This window comes from Gigantopelta aegis, chromosome 14 (assembly GCF_016097555.1).
Source record: "Gigantopelta aegis isolate Gae_Host chromosome 14, Gae_host_genome, whole genome shotgun sequence".
Classification (NCBI taxonomy): domain Eukaryota; kingdom Metazoa; phylum Mollusca; class Gastropoda; order Neomphalida; family Peltospiridae; genus Gigantopelta; species Gigantopelta aegis.
The window spans coordinates 59382592-59402583 of NC_054712.1; the positions used below are offsets into that span (position 1 = coordinate 59382592).

Genomic DNA, 19992 nt, shown 5'->3' on the forward strand with positions numbered 1-19992 from the left:
AACGTTGAGTGACATTTGTTGTGGGTTTTTTTTTTGGTCAGTTAATAACATATCGAGTTAGAAAATAACAGTATTTTCTTACCATGGCATTGCCTCCCGAAAAAATCTCGGAGTTGAAGCAAATAATCCACTCACAGCTAACACAGGTAAATAAACAAAACATGTCTGTTCCCCGCCGGTGTCCGTACGTGACGGAGCATGTTGTGATCACCTAATCACTGATCGCTGTCATTAAAACATTGCTGTCAAATGCAACATTAAATGTAAATAATCAATAATGAAGGACGCCATCGGCCCAGGGCGAGTAGGGGTGCTACACGTCAGTTTTCCTTTAATTTCTGAATAAATTGGTTAACACAATTATCAAATTAAGCTTAAATTGGAAAATAAATTGAACCCGCCCCCTCCAAACTCTACTAAGCATAAAGGACAGTGTGCGATTTTGAGGAGAGTCCAGGAGCCCGATGCTTGTGAAAAATCATATACTGATATAGAACACTCCAGATTGGCAAGTACAAGCCAGCATGGCTCGTAAAGCTTATTTGTACAAATTACATTGATTCTTGAAAATGACAGTCAACATATATCTCAAAATCCTGGGAAATCACAGTCTTGAATGTTTCATGGAAAACATTTAGTGTATTTTCTGTTCTACTGGAGATGCACGACAGGGCTTGCTGGGTTGGTGACGGGTTCTAAAGATTTGCAAACAGGGAGACCTTTAACACTTAAATTTTTTAAACAAAAATCACACACTGAATGTTATGGCAAAAACATATCTGCTTGCCCCCTCCACATTTAAAGGGGATGAATAAATTGAATCATAGTCACTTTGTACCATAGTCATTTTGTATCGTACTACGTATATTAAATTTAATTTAATACTGACGATGCAAATAAATGCATTATTGGTAAAAATACACAAACAAATCAGAACAGTGTCATTGTCAGACAATGTGTAATGGACATAGTGTAATGGACACAATTTCATATGTAATTTAATAGTTATGATTGACTATCTACTTGCAGTTATTAATATTATGCACAACCATTAAGCATTCCATAGTGTGTGTGTGTGTGTACACAGTCAAACTTTGGTAACTCAATCTTGAAGGGGACAAGGAAATAGTTCAGGGAGTTTGAGTTTTCAAAATTAATATATAAGAGTTCAAATTTGAAACTGCATTGCAGCTGGTTTTTTCGCCAAAACATTCACCAATCTTCAATTTCTTTTAGCTGTGGGCTTAGTCTGACCACTTCGGGGAGTGTTCAGTGGTTACTTCTGGCATTGTTAAGAGGCACTTGTAACCATCTACTATGCACCCCTACTACCGGCGGTCGTTAGTTAGTGCCGTGGGTCAAACCAGCTTTATTAGCGGCAGAGAATGAGGATGCCAGGTGGGTGCAGGGAAATACATAGAGTCTGCACCCGTGGAGGAAGTTGAGACAGGTAGGCGATGGTGTGGACAGCTCAGAAGACAGAGTCGGAGGAAACTGACAGAAAGGGTCGAAACAGATTGAAATCATGGGAGAAATTGGAAAGTTTTTTTTATATTAAGATAATGAGAATGATAGACAGAGGGTGATAGATAAGAAAGATGAATGAATGTGTGAGCCAGCTTTGACGGGATTTTAACCACTGTCGTCAGCTTGATTGTCCAGCAGCTTATCCACTAGACCACGGAGCTCACTTTTGCTTGCATAGTTGCCAGGATCCTTGAAATTGTCTGCGATGTAGGATTTGAGAAATGTCAATTTTCATAGAACGATGAATATGCATCAAGGCTAGTCCAGCCAGTCTGTCTTCTCACATGGTGTTTCGTAAATAAGTTTTGACACAGCGTAGTCAGAAGAAAGCCCCCCCAAATAATTCAAATGTGATTAATGTTTGTCACTGTTACGGCACTGTATATCACTCTTCTTGATCCAGTAGCAGCAATGATGGTTTATATATATATATATATATATATAATGTGTATTTGTGTGTGTGCACCCGCCACCTTCCTATGCCACTGATCCAGTAGCAGCAATGATGGTTTATATATATATATATATAATGTGTGTTTGTGTGTGTGTGACCGCCACCTTCCTATGCCACTGATCCAGTAGCAGCAATGATGGTTTATATATATATATATATAATGTGTGTTTGTGTGTGTGCGCCCGCCACCTTCCTATGCCACTGATCCAGTAGCAGCAATGATGGTTTATATATATATATATATAATGTGTGTTTGTGTGTGTGCGCCCGCCACCTTCCTATGCCACTGATCCAGTAGCAGCAATGATGGTTTATATATATATATATATAATGTGTGTTTGTGTGTGTGTGCCCGCCACCTTCCTATGCCACTGATCCAGTAGCAGCAATGATGGTTTATATATATATATATATATATAATGTGTGTTTGTGTGTGTGCGCCCGCCACCTTCCTATGCCACTGATCCAGTAGCAGCAATGATGGTTTATATATATATATATATATATATAATGTGTGTTTGTGTGTGTGCGCCCGCCACCTTCCTATGCCACTGATCCAGTAGCAGCAATGATGGTTTATATATATATATATATATAATGTGTGTTTGTGTGTGTGCGCCCGCCACCTTCCTATGCCACTGATCCAGTAGCAGCAATGATGGTTTATATATATATATATATATATATATAATGTGTGTTTGTGTGTGTGCGCCCGCCACCTTCCTATGCCACTGATCCAGTGGCAGCAATGATGGTTTATATATATATATATATATATATAATGTGTGTTTGTGTGTGTGCGCCCGCCACCTTCCTATGCCACTGATCCAGTAGCAGCAATGATGGTTTATATATATATATATATATATATATATATATATATATATATATATATATATATATATATATATATATATAATGTGTGTTTGTGTGTGTGTGCCCGCCACCTTCCTATGCCACTGCTATATGTAAATGGATAAAACTTGTTTTTTTTAAATGTGCGTGTTCGTCTGGGTTATGTTTTTGGTTAGTGCTGCAATGATATACCGGTATATTTGATCAGCTCGATATGAACTGCAGTACAGTTTTGCATATTGCAATTTTTACACACTATTTTTTCCTTGTATCTTATTTGACTTGAAATAGGCAAACAAACAAACAAAACCCCCATCATTTTATTAATTGGTGATGACAAAAATGTAACAGTCATGTCAAGCGTCTTTGGCTTACTTGTTGGCATATGAATTGATAGTTTGGTTATACTTGGTTCTAACTTCTAAACAAAACATGTTAAAAGTCCAATAAAAATAACCACCATGTTAACAATAATTACAAATAAATGTTTTGTTACTTACACGTTATTATTCATTGTTTATTTACATTGGAATACGGCTACGGCTATCATCTTCAAAGAAATAAACCAACAAGTGAGAATCGCACTTCGCTGTTTTTCCCTCAACTCCGAATACTTCGGCCGATAATTCAAAACACGTCAGCCAATAACCTCTGGTTCGGTCGATCTGCCGAAACATTGCAACTCAATATGTACAATTTCCTGTCAAGCGAGCAGCAGCGGAAAAGCCTGATAGTAATGATTTCCGAATGTGACAAATTATAAATAGTTTGACACTGTCACACCGATGTTCTAGTAGACTAGTATTGTGTTAAAAAATAAAAATGACCAAGAACATTATGCTACTGATAAATGTTGTGGTTTATATAATCCTTTAGGTCTATGATGGAATCAGTATTACAAATATTTTGATTTATATACTTAGTTTATTAAAAAAACAACCCATAAATATTTAAAAAAAATAATATCAACTACACATGTATATTGCAATACATATTGCAATACAGTTTCTTGTATCACAATATATCGCAATACAGTTTTGATTGTATCGTTGTACCCCTATTTTTGGTTGTGTGTGTGTACTGGTGTGTGTGGACTATTTATTTGGGGCAGATTTGTTGTTGTTACTGGGGTTTTCTTTGGGGGGAGGTAAAATTGTTGTGGGGGTTTTATTTTTAAAATAATAGGTTTTTTGTTTTGCCTGCCACTTGTGCTTATAATCATGTATACAACAATGTCTTCATTTTAACATATTGGGCAATCGGCATGCAAGACTAACAAAAATATGTTTATACAAATATTTTGATGTAAATAAACCAAATACTGTTACTAGGTAAATGTTTCTAGGTTAAATTATATATTTGGCTGTTATTACAGCAAAATTTACACTTTATAATGCAATATATATAGGCCTAATCAGGTGCGGGTTCAGGCGTGGGCCCAAGAGGCCCGGACCCCCCAATTTTTGGAGAAACAATATATATTACAGAATACACAAAAATGCAAAGTTATCCCGTCTATTTTCAAAAACTACAGCAGGTTTTGGGGCCCCCTCTATTAAAAAGTACTGGATCTGCACCTGCTAGTTTGCAGCAAATCAAATATTTAGTCAAAGTTTTTGTTGTTTTTGTAAATAATTTCAGTTTGGTTTGACATAATAATAAAAATAAAAGTGTTTTGGAAATAGCAAAAGTATGTGGTTTTTTGGTGTAATTTAGAAAACAAGGTCTCAGAAATAAATAACTTGTAGTAAATTCCATAGTATGAAAAAATGTGTTCCCCGTGGGAAGCACTATAAACATATATTTCTATTATTTAACTATTATAAGTGTGTTACTGTCACACGCAATTCATTAAAACTGTAGGTGAGTTTGTATGTTTAAATGAAATAATGATAATTAATGTGAGGCGAGATTGCAGCTTTTTAAAAAAATCCAAAATTTCCATGCAAGAAAACCAAAACAATCAAACAATCATTTTAGCAAAATGTTCAGAAAGATATTTTTGTGAGGTGATCCAGGGCTTCTGAAAAATACTGCATTCTCATTTTACATGATAATGAACTGTATATATTTTCTCAACTGTATTAACTTGGTTCAAACCTTGACATATAAAAAATTGAGGGGAGTGATTAATTGCTCCCCTGACTTAGATTATGGGGAGCCATGTAAGATATTACCAAAATAACGGTAATATATGTTCACATGCTAATGGGATAGAAAAATTACTTTCCTTGAGCCCATCTTGGGTGGTCTATTGTTTTCATGTGTATATAAACAAGTAGTAGCCCTGAACAATGATCCTTTTTATTTTCAGATGGATATTCAGACCAAGATTCGTGACATTTTGTCTGACACTGTACGGGAGGAGTTTTCTGCTCAGCATGGCCATATTAGTGAACAGGAATTAATGCAGAAGCTGCGTCAACGAGGGATTGTGGACGACATTCTGCACAGAATACAGTTCGACACCGAAACACAGATAATTCCACCCGTATCTCATTTCCAGGACCGCGATGATCACGTCAGACAGATGCCATCGAAAAAAGGTCACTTGACAGTTTTAATCAGGCTTCTGCATGTGCTTAATGTGGAAAGGAAATTTATTGAAATTTTGTTTCTAAACATTTCACCAAACTCCCATAAAGTTTTATTAGTCAAACATAAAATTTTAAGCCAATCTGCATTTAAATATTGTTAACTGGGTAATTTGAATGCCAGCAAGGTTTTCTGTTATAACAGGTGGGTAAGAAAAGCTGACATAATCCCCCATCCACCCCATCCCCTGGACTAAATTTCCCCATCATTTTCTGACTGGGTGAACATAATCGTCACATTGGGGGAATTAATCCTTCCTAATCCCACCAAGACCTGCTTCGATAAACACTGGCAAGTTGTATTTCTGATCAGTTCAAAATAAATGCATTTTAAATATTTTGTTTACTACATATGATTACTTTTAATTTAATTTATTGTTAAAGGAAACATGTCACGTAAACCATATTTGGCACCAACCATGTACAATTAATTATAAATTGAATCACCTAAAAAAATTTTTTATAAAAAATTAATTACTTAAAATATCAACATAAAAGAACCCCAGATACGAGCTCTTAGCGGAAATTGCCGATCTTTAATGAGCAGGGCAATCACGAGGTCCGTGACGTCAGAGACGCGTCGCTTGATCTGAAGCCTTACACTTAAAAGCATTAGTCCGTACCACTCATAAAGAATCTAAGACTTGCACAGCTTACCAAAACAATGAGTGTTCGTTCGCAAAACGTTTTGCCGTATCAATATGAGCTGTTAGTAAATGAAGAAAGACACACAATTACTTACAACAGTGATACTGAAGAAAAAACGGATAGCGAGTCGGAGGGTGGAGAAACTGATGGTGCCAGACCAGACCGGTCGACCAATTTACAGCCCGGAGCCCGAAAGTAACCCGGAGACAAAACCAAAACTCGGATGCTAATGCCGAGGTGTATACTGTTCATATTTAGCATAAAGATACACCTCGATATGATGTATTTAAATATGTAAAAAATATAAATGTAGGACAAAATATTTTTGCGTGTTTTTTTTTAGAAAATATCGCATTTTTTATGTTCGGGCTGTACATAATGAAATCTGTATGCACAGTGTAAACAAACGCTCTAATTTACGACAAGGCGCTTCACTTTCATTAACCTGACTTGTAAAACAACATAAATGACTTGAGAGTATAATCAACTTTTAAACTAAATATATTTCTATTTGCATCAATAGAACGAAATGGGGTTATAGTATTTTTCTCTCATAAAAAAAAGTAGCATATTATTAGGCCTATTGGTAGGGTGCGTTAGAGTGAAAACGACCACTCACGATACCCAAATGATACCCAAGTCTTCTTAATTAAGGGTTTTACAGCATTATTTACAGTAATGAAGCAGGGCAGCTAATAATGTCCATTAACATTGTACTATAGTCGCGACAGGTTACGCCACAATACCCTGTGATCTTAAAAAAACTGGCACGTATTTTGTACGTATGTCTAGACCGTGGTAATCACTTACCTGGTCGATACCCTGCAATATACACCTGCCAATCAGGAATCACATGTGCAGGCCACGGAAAGAAAGGACCAATTAACTAAAACAACACTCCGATTTTCAAGTCAGCCCGTGGATGAAACATAATAGTTATTTCGACACCGACAGTAGTGGTTTATTTTGTATTGAACTTCGTGTTGATTTGGGGCTTCGGGCGATGAGGAACGTTTTTGTGACGTATTCCGCCCGAAGATTAAAAACATTATTTAAAATTATTATTGTTTTCTACACGTTTTTTTAAAAACATATTTAAATACATCGTACGGAGATGTATCCTCATGCCAAATCCCAGGTTTTTATATGCCATATTTAATTACTTATTGACGTTTCCTTCTTCGGACGGTGAATACAGATTTTGTTATGTAGGCCTACAGCCCTAACATGAAAAATCTTTTTTTTTTCCAAAAAAAATAAATAAATAAAAAATTCTACATTTTTGTTTTAACATATATAAATACATCATGCTGAGGTGTATCTTTGTGCCAAATATGTACAATGTACACCTCGGCATTCGCAACCGAGTACTGTTTTTGTCTCCGGGTAACGTTCGGGCTCCGGGCTGTAAATAGGCTGACACCAAAGTACTATGCGGTGTTGGTGTCCAATCTTTTCTTTTGCGATAAAATACACGCGTCTTTCTTCGGATACAATCCTTTGGAAAACCATAAAAAGACAATCCCGATCGTTTAAACTGTTTATTTTTACACCCAAAGGCCGCGCAGTACGGCACTGTTGGACTGAAAAGATCGTAAGCCCCTTACTCCATATATAAACAGTTAACAACAATGGAAGAGTACAGCGGCTCTGACGTCACTTCCCTTTTTTCCGAACGCTCACGAAGAAATATGCATAAATCGTACTTTGATACTGATTAACGTAATTTCTTCATTTTAAGTTAACTACACGTATTTTATTGTTATAAAGTTATTTGTATATTATTTTTATATCATTTTTCTTTTAAAATGAGCTATAATATGGTCTCGTGTCATGTTTCCTTTAATGTCTTTAGGAAATGTCAGTTATCAAATTTTTCTTTTTATGTTAATAAAAAAACTATGTTGTCAGCAGAACATCTTAACATAGTGAGAGAAAAGTTAAGTCACTAAAGGCGATGCCACTCACTCCTAGGTGATTGATACTATATTGATAATGTAAGTTTGGTTTGTTAAATGACACCACTAGAGCACATTGATTTATTAATCATCGGCTATTAGATCCAAACATTTGGTAATTTTGACTCGTAGTCATCAGAGGAAACCCGCTACATTTTTCCATTAGTAGCAAGATATCTTTTATATGCACTTTACTGCAGACAGGAAAGCACATACCATGGCCTTTGTCCAGTTATGGTGCACTGATTGAAACGAGAAAAAACAATCAGTTGAGTGGATTAATGCAAGCACCTCAGGGGAGCACTCAACTGCCTGAGCTAAATTCAGCCCCTAGGTGATTGATAAGACAACATTTTGATTTTAGCAGTTGCTATGAAATTGGCTTTTTTCGTACAAGTGACTTGAATCATGGCTTAAGAGTAGGAACATCAAGAACATTACAGATTAAAACGTAATATACATGTAACATATTTGGTGAAATGAGGATGACGGCGAAGTTCCCGACACAACATTCAAAATTCACGATCCATACTTTGTTTTTTATTAATTAACACACTTAGTTATACAGTGAAATCTCTGCAATTCGAGTCGCACCATGAGTATGTAAATTAATGTGTACTTTTGTTGTAATTTTTAGCCAACATCGACCCTACAAGACGATACTTGTACCTCTATGTTCATGGAGGAAAAGCTTTTCTGGAACATCTCCAAGACCCAGATCCTGTTCCAGGTCAAAAAGTCAGCACATATTTCACTCTACATCTCTATTTCCGAGGTCAGCGGTTCCGGTCTCGTCCTGTTGCTTGTGCCTGTGAGCCTGAGTTTGACGAAGGATTTTTGTTGGAACTTCACAAGGAATCGGCAGGTATAGATGTATACACATGTGAGAAGAGGTTAAACTTTTCAGTTACTGAATGATTTAGACTCCTTACATTGTAGCCATGCAAGAATTGGCCAGCAGTTGATGAACTACCAAGGCTATTCTTATAAAACTATTTTCATTTATCTTTCTCATTCATAACCATGTGCTTTTCTATCTCATTATTTTAATATAAAACACTTTGCTTTTTTTTTTGCTTTTTTTTTTGCATGATTTGAGACATTCCCCGCCCCACCCCCTTCCCTACCATGATTTGTCTGATAAACCCCTGACCATAAAGAGTTCACTTGCACTCACTAGTATAGTTTTAGTCATATCACTTTTATTTAAAACAAAAAGTCTACCATTATTTGTTTTGTATAATTTTTATCAAATTTCTTTTTTTCTTTTTTTTAAATTTAATAAATTTTTGTATTTGTTAAAATTTCAAAATATGTTAAAATATTGGGAATATCTGATAACCAAACATCTGCACTCGAATTTTAACTGCTTGATAATGGATATTGCATTTGAATACTTTTCATTTTACGATGAATTACAATGAAAAGTAGTAAAAATAGAAGGCATTCACCCATGCATGTACAAAGTTGTTTTAAAAATACTATTTTAGAAAGTTTAATTTTTAAATAATTGGTTAAATTTTTAAGAAAGTGAGATAACTGAAAGTTTAAATGTTTAAATAATTGGTTAAATTTTCAAGAAAGTGAAAAACCTGCATTGGCAATAGTATATACCAAATTAAGCTAGCTGCTAACTGTAAATAGAAACTCTGAGAATGATCCTATTACTGTCTGTGTTCAGGTGAAGCTGCTAACTGTAAACTCTGAGAATGATCCTATTACTGTCTGTGTTCAGGTGAAGCTGCTAACTGTAAACTCTGAGAATGATCCTATTACTGTCTGTGTTCAGGTGAAGCTGGCCGAATGGCGGATGCTGCAACTATGCTGTCTCTCTCGGATCCCGTTCACCTGGTTCTCATCAAGACAGATTGCACAGGGGAGACCACTCTTGTGTCGTCACACTTTTTTGAATGGCGTCCAGCACTGACGGCACAGAATGGACCGATGAAAGTTTCTGTCGAGTTGAAAGGCACAGGTGTGTAGTTTAGTTGTTAAAGTAGTGTCGGAAATAGAACAAAACTGATTTTCATCGATTATTTCTTTCATATTAACCTGACAAGTAAATATCTATTTAATGATACTCTACCTAATTTAGCATGTACTTGTTTGGGCTCTCATTGATGTACATAGTGGTGTTTACTTTTGAAATTAAAAGAAAGATGTCAGTAAACAGGTGAATTGTGTACTTTATTGAAACAGACTATATATTTTGATCAACGTGTCAATTTCATTTACCCTTAACCTTTAGACTACTGGATTAATTTTTAACAAAAACCACGATGAGTGGGTACAAGTTTATAATTTTTACTCACATATATTCACTTAAATGTTTTATAAATACATGAAATAAAGTTCATATATGAATCGTTAAGTATTATTTTCGTGTCTTTTTTTGTAATTTTTATTATTTTAGATCAGCTAATGGTGATTAAAATTAGGCAAAAAATCGAAAAAGTTGCGTTTACTTACGGGCATTTGTGGCCAGCTGTCCAGTATTTATGTCCATTATTCCCGATAACAGTGGTTTTCTGACCAGAATTTTTTTTTAAACCCAAACTAAGATTCATATTGCAATATTTGGTAATTTTCGTTGTTGGTAAAACGATCAAATTTATTATCAAATTAGCTGTCACAATCAGCTATCGATCCCTGAAAATGACCGCGACGTGCCGCCATTGTTGTTAAGCAAAAATACTTGCCGAAAACCACTTTTTGAACTCAAAATTTCAAGGTATTTTCACTTGAAAAAATCAAAACAAAAGCCATCATTTTGAAAAATTCGTGTGCAAAACGGCGGGAAATATGAATTGGGGAATGCATACTGACGTGACGTCGGGCGAGATATCTCGCCTGCAGTAGTCAGAAGGTTAAACAAACTTAATTTAAAACTGCAAGTTAACTGAGTATTTTGAATTGCTGCATAAATTATTAATTATGATCAGCATATTTAGTGAATATAAATTCAATTTAAGTACATTAGAAATTTACACAGTCTTGCAACCACTTAAAGGTGCTTTATCATAGTATATATGAGCATCTGTTTGTGGTAAAGATTCTCCAATAAAAAATGTATTTTCTACTAGTAGATAAAATGATTTTGTTAGAATCGTTTATGTGCATAAAGTTGAAGGTGTAGTCTTTAAATTTTAAAACATTTATTTGCAATAGCTGTCATTATGCAAGTTGGAAATAGCACCTTTAATATCAGTATTATAGATCACACACTCAGTTTTACTCAAACGTTACTTAGAAATGTCTACAAATATTTTGTTTTGGAGAGGGATGGGGTAAATTTCGTCAGAAACAGTCCCTCACATATTGCAATGAAATTGAAACATGTTGATCAAAATTTGTGTGTTTCAATAAAGTTCATAAATCACCTGTTTACTGACATCTTTTTTTTAATTTCAAGAGTAAACACCATCTTGTACATCAATGAGAGCCCAAACAAGTAAATGCTAAATTAGGTAGAGTATCATTAAATAGATATTTACAAAATATTTACTTGTCAGTTTAACCTTTAGACTACTGGATTAATTTTTAACAAAAACCACGTTGAGTGGGTACAAGTTTATAATTTTTACTCACTTATATTCACTTAAATACATGAAATAAAGTTCATATATTATTTTCGTGTTTTTTTTGTAATTTTTATTATTTTTAGATCGGCTAATGGTGGTTAAAATTAGGCAAAAAATCGAAAAAGTTGTGTTTACTTACAGGCATTTGTGGCCAGCTGTCCAGTATTTATGTCCATTATTTCCGATAACAGTGGTTTTCTGACCAGAATGTTTTTTTAAACCTGAACTACGATTCATATTGCAATATTTGGTAATTTTCGTTGTTGGTAAAACAATCAAATTAGCTGTCACAATCAGCTATCGATCCCTGAAAATGACCACGATGTGCCACCATTGTTGTCAAGCGAAAATACTTGCCGAAAACCACTTTTTGAACTAAAAATTTCAAGGCATTTTCAGTTGAAAAAATCTAAACAAAAGCCACCATTTTGAAAAAAAAAAAAAAAATCTTTTATTATGTTTCCATTTCCGGTGAATTGGGGAAATATGAATTGGGGAATGAATTGGGGAAATATGAATTGGGGAATGCACTGTATACAGTGTACAGTATGTCGACTGACGTGACGTCGGGCGAGATATCTCGCCTGCAGTACTCAGAAGGTTAATATGAAAGACATAATCGACGAAAATCATTTTTATTCTATTTCCGACACTACTTTAGTTCTTGTTTTGTTATTTTTGTCTTTCATCAGCTACATTAGACATAGCTCATGATTCCATTGATGTACGACGACTTGCTATGGGGTTGAGAATTTGTTTATTCTTGTCAAAATGAAGTCACATACATACAACATGATCACCATCAACCCAAATACTCCTATCCAACACTTGTTAACTTGACCGTAGAAATCGATGACTAATTCCAAAGTGAAATCTCCGGTTGAGAAACAACTGTCATTTATCGGAAAGAACTTGATTCCACTGAAGGCAGGAGGCTGGACAGAGCCCAATGGTAGAGTGCTCGCCTGATCCATGGTCGGTCTGCTACGTCTTCACCACACATGGAGCAGGAAACGGCTCGGTGGTTAGAGCGTTCATCTGATTACATGGTGGGTTGCAGGATTAAAGGAGTTCATCTGATTACCTGATGGGTTGCAGGATTAAAGGAGTTCATTTGATTACCTGGTGGGTTGCAGGATTAAAGGAGTTCATTTGATTACATGGACCATTGGTGGGTTGCAGGATTAAAGGAGTTCATCTGATTACATGGTGGGTTGCGGTATTAAAGGAGTTCATCTGATTACATGGTGGGTTGCGGTATTAAAGGAGTTCATCTGATTACATGGTGGGTTGCGGGATTAAAGGAGTTCATCTGATTACATGGTGGGGAGCGGGATTAAAGGTGTTCATCTGATTACATGGTGGGGTGCGGGATTAAAGGAGTTCATCTGATTACATGGTGGGTTGCGGGATTAAAGGCGTTCATCTGATTACATGGCGGGTTGCGGTATTAAAGGAGTTCAACTGATTACATGGTGGGTTGCGGTATTAAAGGAGTTCATCTGATTACATGGTGGGTTGCGGGATTAAAGGAGTTCATCTGATTACATGGCGGGTTGCGGGATTAAAGGCGTTCATCTGATTACATGGCGGGTTGCGGTATTAAAGGAGTTCATTTGATTACATGGTGGGTTGCGGGATTAAAGGAGTTCATTTGATTACCTGATGGGTTACGGGATTAAAGGAGTTCAACTGATTACATGATGGGTTGCGGGATTAAAGGAGTTCAACTGATTACATGATGGGTTGCGGGATTAAAGGAGTTCATCTGATTACATGGCGGGTTGCGGTATTAAAGGAGTTCATTTGATTACATGGTGGGTGGCGGGATTAAAGGAGTTCATTTGATTACCTGATGGGTTGCGGGATTAAAGGAGTTCATCTGATTACATGGTGGGTTGCGGGATTAAAGGAGTTCATCTGATTACATGGTGGGTTGCGGTATTAAAGGAGTTCATCTGATTACATGACGGGTTGTGGGATTAAAGGAGTTCATTTGATTACCTGATGGGTTGCAGGATTAAAGGAGTTCATTTGATTACATGGACCATTGGTGGGTTGCGGGATTAAAGGAATTCATCTGATTACATGATGGGTTGCGGTATTAAAGAAGTTCATTTGATTACATGGTGGGTTGCGGGATTAAAGGAGTTCATTTGATTACCTGATGGGTTGCGGGATTAAAGGAGTTCATCTGATTACATGGTTGGTTGCGGGATTAAAGGAGTTCATCTGATTACATGGCGGGTTGCGATATTAAAGGAGTTCATCTGATTACATGATGGGTTGTGGGATTAAAGGAGTTCATTTGATTACCTGATGGGTTGCAGGATTAAAGGAGTTCATTTGATTACATGATGGGTTGCGGTATTAAAGGAGTTCATCTGATTACATGATGGGTTGTGGGATTAAAGGAGTTCATTTGATTACCTGATGGGTTGCAGGATTAAAGGAGTTCATTTGATTACATGGACCATTGGTGGGTTGCGGGATTAAAGGAATTCATCTGATTACATGATGGGTTGCGGTATTAAAGAAGTTCATTTGATTACATGGTGGGTTGCGGGATTAAAGGAGTTCATTTGATTACCTGATGGGTTGCGGGATTAAAGGAGTTCATCTGATTACATGGTGGGTTGCGGGATTAAAGGAGTTCATTTGATTACCTGATGGGTTGCAGGATTAAAGGAGTTCATTTGATTACATGATGGGTTGTGGGATTAAAGGAGTTCATTTGATTACATGATGGGTTGTGGGATTAAAGGAGTTCATTTGATTACCTGATGGGTTGCAGGATTAAAGGAGTTCATTTGATTACATGGACCATTGGTGGGTTGCAGGATTAAAGGAGTTCATTTGATTACATGGACTATTGGTGGGTTGCGGGATTAAAGGAATTCATCTGATTACATGATGGGTTGCAGTATTAAAGAAGTTCATTTGATTACATGGTGGGTTGCGGGATTAAAGGAGTTCATTTGATTACCTGATGGGTTGCGGGATTAAAGGAGTTCATCTGATTACATGGTGGGTTGCGGGATTAAAGGAGTTCATCTGATTACATGGCGGGTTGCGGTATTAAAGGAGTTCATCTGATTACATGATGGGTTGTGGGATTAAAGGAGTTCATTTGATTACCTGATGGGTTGCAGGATTAAAGGAGTTCATTTGATTACATGGGCCATTGGTGGGTTGCGGGATTAAAGGAATTCATCTGATTACATGATGGGTTGCGGTACTAAAGGAGTTCATTTGATTACATGATGGGTGGCGGGATTAAAGGAGTTCATTTGATTACCTGATGGGTTGCGGGATTAAAGGAGTTCATCTGATTACATGGTGGGTTGCGGGATTAAAGGAGTTCATCTGATTACATGGCAGGTTGCGGTATTAAAGGAGTTCATCTGATTACCTGATGGGTTGTGGGATTAAAGGAGTTCATTTGATTACCTGATGGGTTGCAGGATTAAAGGAGTTCATTTGATTACATGGACCATTGGTGGGTTGCGGGATTAAAGGAATTCATCTGATTACATGATGGGTTGCGGTACTAAAGGAGTTCATTTGATTACATGATGGGTGGCAGGATTAAAGGAGTTCATTTGATTACCTGATGGGTTGCGGGATTAAAGGAGTTCATCTGATTACATGGTGGGTTGCGGGATTAAAGGAGTTCATCTGATTACATGGCAGGTTGCGGTATTAAAGGAGTTCATCTGATTACCTGATGGGTTGTGGGATTAAAGGAGTTCATTTGATTACCTGATGGGTTGCAGGATTAAAGGAGTTCATCTGATTACATGATGGGTTGTGGGATTAAAGGAGTTCATTTGATTACCTGATGGGTTGCAGGATTAAAGGAGTTCATTTGATTACATGGACCATTGGTGGGTTGCGGGATTAAAGGAGTTCATTTGATTACCTGATGGGTTGCAGGATTAAAGGATTCATTTACATGGACCATGGGGGTTGCGGGATTAAAGGAGTTCATCTGATTACATGGTGGGTTGCAGTATTAAAGGCATTCATCTGATTACATGGTGGGTTGCATATTAAAGGCATTCATCTGATTACATGGCGGGATTAAAGGAGTTCATCTGATTACATAGTGGGTTGCATTAAAGGCGTTCATCTGATTACATGGTGGGTTGCGGGATTAAAGGAGTTCAACTGATTACATGGTGGGTTGCGGTATTAAAGGAGTTCATCTGATTACATGGCATTAAAGGAGTTCATCTGATTACATGGCGGGTTGCGGGATTAAAGGAGTTCATCTGATTACATGGCGGGTTGCGGTATTAAAGGAGTTCATCTGATTACATGATGGGTTGTGGGATTAAAGGAGTTCATTTGATTACCTGATGGGTTGCAGGATTAAAGGAGTTCATTTGATTACATGGACCATTGGTGGGTTGCGGGATTAAAGGAATTCATCTGATTACATGATGGGTTGCGGTACTAAAGGAGTTCATTTGATTACATGATGGGTGGCGGGATTAAAGGAGTTCATTTGATTACCTGATGGGTTGCGGGATTAAAGGAGTTCATCTGATTACATGGTGGGTTGCGGGATTAAAGGAGTTCATCTGATTACATGGCAGGTTGCGGTATTAAAGGAGTTCATCTGATTACCTGATGGGTTGTGGGATTAAAGGAGTTCATTTGATTACCTGATGGGTTGCAGGATTAAAGGAGTTCATTTGATTACATGGACCATTGGTGGGTTGCGGGATTAAAGGAATTCATCTGATTACATGATGGGTTGCGGTACTAAAGGAGTTCATTTGATTACATGATGGGTGGCAGGATTAAAGGAGTTCATTTGATTACCTGATGGGTTGCGGGATTAAAGGAGTTCATCTGATTACATGGTGGGTTGCGGGATTAAAGGAGTTCATCTGATTACATGGCAGGTTGCGGTATTAAAGGAGTTCATCTGATTACCTGATGGGTTGTGGGATTAAAGGAGTTCATTTGATTACCTGATGGGTTGCGGGATTAAAGGAGTTCATCTGATTACATGATGGGTTGTGGGATTAAAGGAGTTCATTTGATTACCTGATGGGTTGCAGGATTAAAGGAGTTCATTTGATTACATGGACCATTGGTGGGTTGCGGGATTAAAGGAGTTCATTTGATTACCTGATGGGTTGCAGGATTAAAGGAGTTCATTTGATTACATGGACCATTGGTGGGTTGCGGGATTAAAGGAGTTCATCTGATTACATGGTGGGTTGCAGTATTAAAGGCATTCATCTGATTACATGGTGGGTTGCAGTATTAAAGGCATTCATCTGATTACATGGTGGGTTGCGGGATTAAAGGAGTTCATCTGATTACATAGTGGGTTGCAGAATTAAAGGCGTTCATCTGATTACATGGTGGGTTGCGGGATTAAAGGTGTTCAACTGATTACATGGTGGGTTGCGGTATTAAAGGAGTTCATCTGATTACATGGCGGGTTGCGGGATTAAAGGAGTTCATCTGATTACATGGCGGGTTGCGGGATTAAAGGCGTTCATTTGATTACATGGCGGGTTGCGGGATTAAAGGAGTTCATCTGATTACATGGCGGGTTGCGGGATTAAAGGAGTTCATCTGATTACATGGCGGGTTGCGGGATTAAAGGTGTTCATCTGATTACATGGCGGGTTGCGGGATTAAAGGAGTTCATCTGATTACATGGCGGGTTGCGGGATTAAAGGAGTTCATCTGATTACATGGCGGGATTAAAGGGATTGTCCTGAATTAGCAACCATTTTAAGATCTTTCCGGCCTCTAATGAGCCTTTTTGGCGACTAAAAGTTTACTTCGTAATATATTATAGCCAATGTATTTTTCATGCTGGGGTGTCGTTAAACATTAATAATATATAGTTTTTCATATGTACAAACTTATTGGAAGGTAAAATCTGGTTTGTGTTATTTATAAACATTAGGACAACAACAAACACTTTGTTTATATAGAGACTGATATTCTAAACAACAAAATGTCTTTAACCTTTAGAGTACTGAATTAATTTTTGACAAAAACTATGTTGAGTGGGTACAAGTTTATAAGTTTTACTCGCATATATTCATTTAAATGTTTTATAAATACATAAAATAAAGGTCATATATGAATTGTCTAGTATTATTTTTGTGGGTTTTTGTAATTTTAATATATTTTAGATCAGTTAATAGCGATTAAAATTAGGCGTGTGTACTTACGGGCATTTGTGGCCAGCTGTCCAGTATTTATGTCCATTATTTCCAATAACTGGTTTTCTGACCAGAATTTTTAAAAAACCAAAACAAACTACGATTCATATTGCAATATTTGGTGAGTTTTGTTGTTGGTAAAACGATCAAATTTATTATCATTTTAGCTGTCACATTAAATATAAACTACTCTGAATCGAAAATCATCTGGATAGGCAGTAAAAAATATTCAAAAGATGTTTTTCATCATCCAAAATGGAAGTTAGAATGGGGTGCAGAAACCTTTTCCTTACTAGGAGTATATTTTTCAGTTAATATTGAAGAAATGATTCAAACTAACTTTGAACTGAAGTTAGTGGAGATGAATTTTTTTTTTAAACAATGGTCCACTAGAAAATTAACTCCACTGGGTAGCGTCGTTGTTATCAAAACCTTAATAATTTCAAAAATAACACATTTATTAATTGCATTACCAAATGTACCAGATCAAGTAACAGAACAAATAACTAAAATGTTTATTTTATTTTATTTGGCAAAACAAACCAGAAAAATTCAAAAGAGAAGTACTAATGCAAGACTATGTAAATGGAGGCATCAAAATGCTAAACATTAGAAATTTTACAACTGCGTTAAAAGCTACTTGGTTAAGAAGACTTCTAATATCAACTCGAAATGGACACATCTTTTCCAAGCTGTAACAGGTTTAACGACAGCAAATATGATTAAATATGGAGATTATTATATTCAGCTAAAAATTACAAAAATTAAAAATAATTTTTGGAAAGATGTGTTACAAAGCTGGCTTACCATTCAACAGAAAGAAAGCCCTGATAATAATGAAGATATAATGAGCTTAAACATTTGGTACAATAGCAAAATTTAAAAAAACCCCGGCAAACCTTTTATTTATATAAAGTATTTGCAAAAAGGCATAATATTTATTCAAGATCTAATAGACAAAAAATGGGACATTAATGAATTACAATACTTTCATAATAAAATATCAAGTACAGTCGAATTTTTTAGAATATGCTACTTTAATCAGAGCCATTAAATTATATATTTGTAAAACAAAATCAAACAACCAAAGTTTTAACACTGTTTGCAACCCGATTCTTCCTTTTAAAATAAAACTATTTTTAAAAGATACAAACCTAAGTAAGCAAATATACGCAATATTAAATCGCACTACAATAGTTCCTATGTCTCAAAAAAAATATTCAGTATTGGGTTTTGACTTCACTTCACAAGTATGAGGAAAGTATTATGCTCTACCATTCAAAACTATTAAAGACCCATCTTTATTATGGTTTCAGTATAAAATTTTACACAGGGTAACAGCTACAAATATATTTCTAAATAAAATAAAATATGTTGATTCTAATATTTGCGATTTTTGCCATCTTATGCCAGAAACACTGGAACACTTATTTTATGAGTGCTCTAAAGTTATGGTCCTATGGAAAGCAGTAGAAGAATGGGCATTAAAAAAGGTGAAAAATTTCAGTTAGATAAAAACATGGTTTTATTTGGTAGCATAACAAAAAAGCATTGTTTTATTAATTGGTTGATTATTAATATTAAGTATTATATATATAGAACAAAATTACAAAAGATCAGATTAAATAAAAACGCAATGCAAAATATCGCCAGTTTGGAAAACGTATCTCGACTTTCTATAATTTCTTTTCTTTTTAAGATCTCATTGATATTATTTATCTTTCAAGAATTTTTTTTTTTTTTTTTTTCTATTTTAATTTTTTTTTTTTTTTTCCTTCTCTCACTCTTTGTTTCTATTTCTAGTACTCTTCTTCCTAGTCTCCAGAATATTTCCCCTTCAGTTATATAAGGCTTTTGCATGGCTAATATCCAGTTTTACAGTATCATGTTAAGCCTATCTGTTTCATCTTAATATTGAATACTATGTATGTGTGCATATGGCTCGCGCCGTTTGTGTTCCTTTCGCCTATCTTCGGCTTCATCCCTGTTACTTTACACGTCTGTGTCTGTCTATCTGTCTGTCTCCCCCCTTTCTCTATCCCTCTGTCTCTGTCTCTCTGTCTCTGTCTCTCTCTCTCTCTCTCTCTCTCTCTCTCTCTCTCTCTCTCTCTCTCTCTCTCTCTCTCTCTCTCTCTCTCTCTCTCTCTCCTCCCTCCCATACACACATATGCATAT

The 19992-nt window shown here is 36.1% G+C and overlaps 1 protein-coding gene across 1 annotated transcript in view; it reads left to right on the forward strand.

Moving 5' to 3' along the window:
- Window positions 1-2: 2 nt before the first annotated feature.
- The window catches only part of LOC121388022 (centrosomal protein of 76 kDa-like), a 51974-nt gene continuing 31984 nt past the window's right edge, over window positions 3-19992 (forward strand). Inside the window, exons 1-4 of the mRNA XM_041519222.1 lie at window positions 3-146; window positions 5151-5382; window positions 8674-8901; window positions 9826-10011. Of these exons, the coding sequence (XP_041375156.1) occupies window positions 84-146; window positions 5151-5382; window positions 8674-8901; window positions 9826-10011 (709 nt within the window). The 5' untranslated portion in view covers window positions 3-83. The remainder of the gene's footprint in view (window positions 147-5150; window positions 5383-8673; window positions 8902-9825; window positions 10012-19992) is intronic.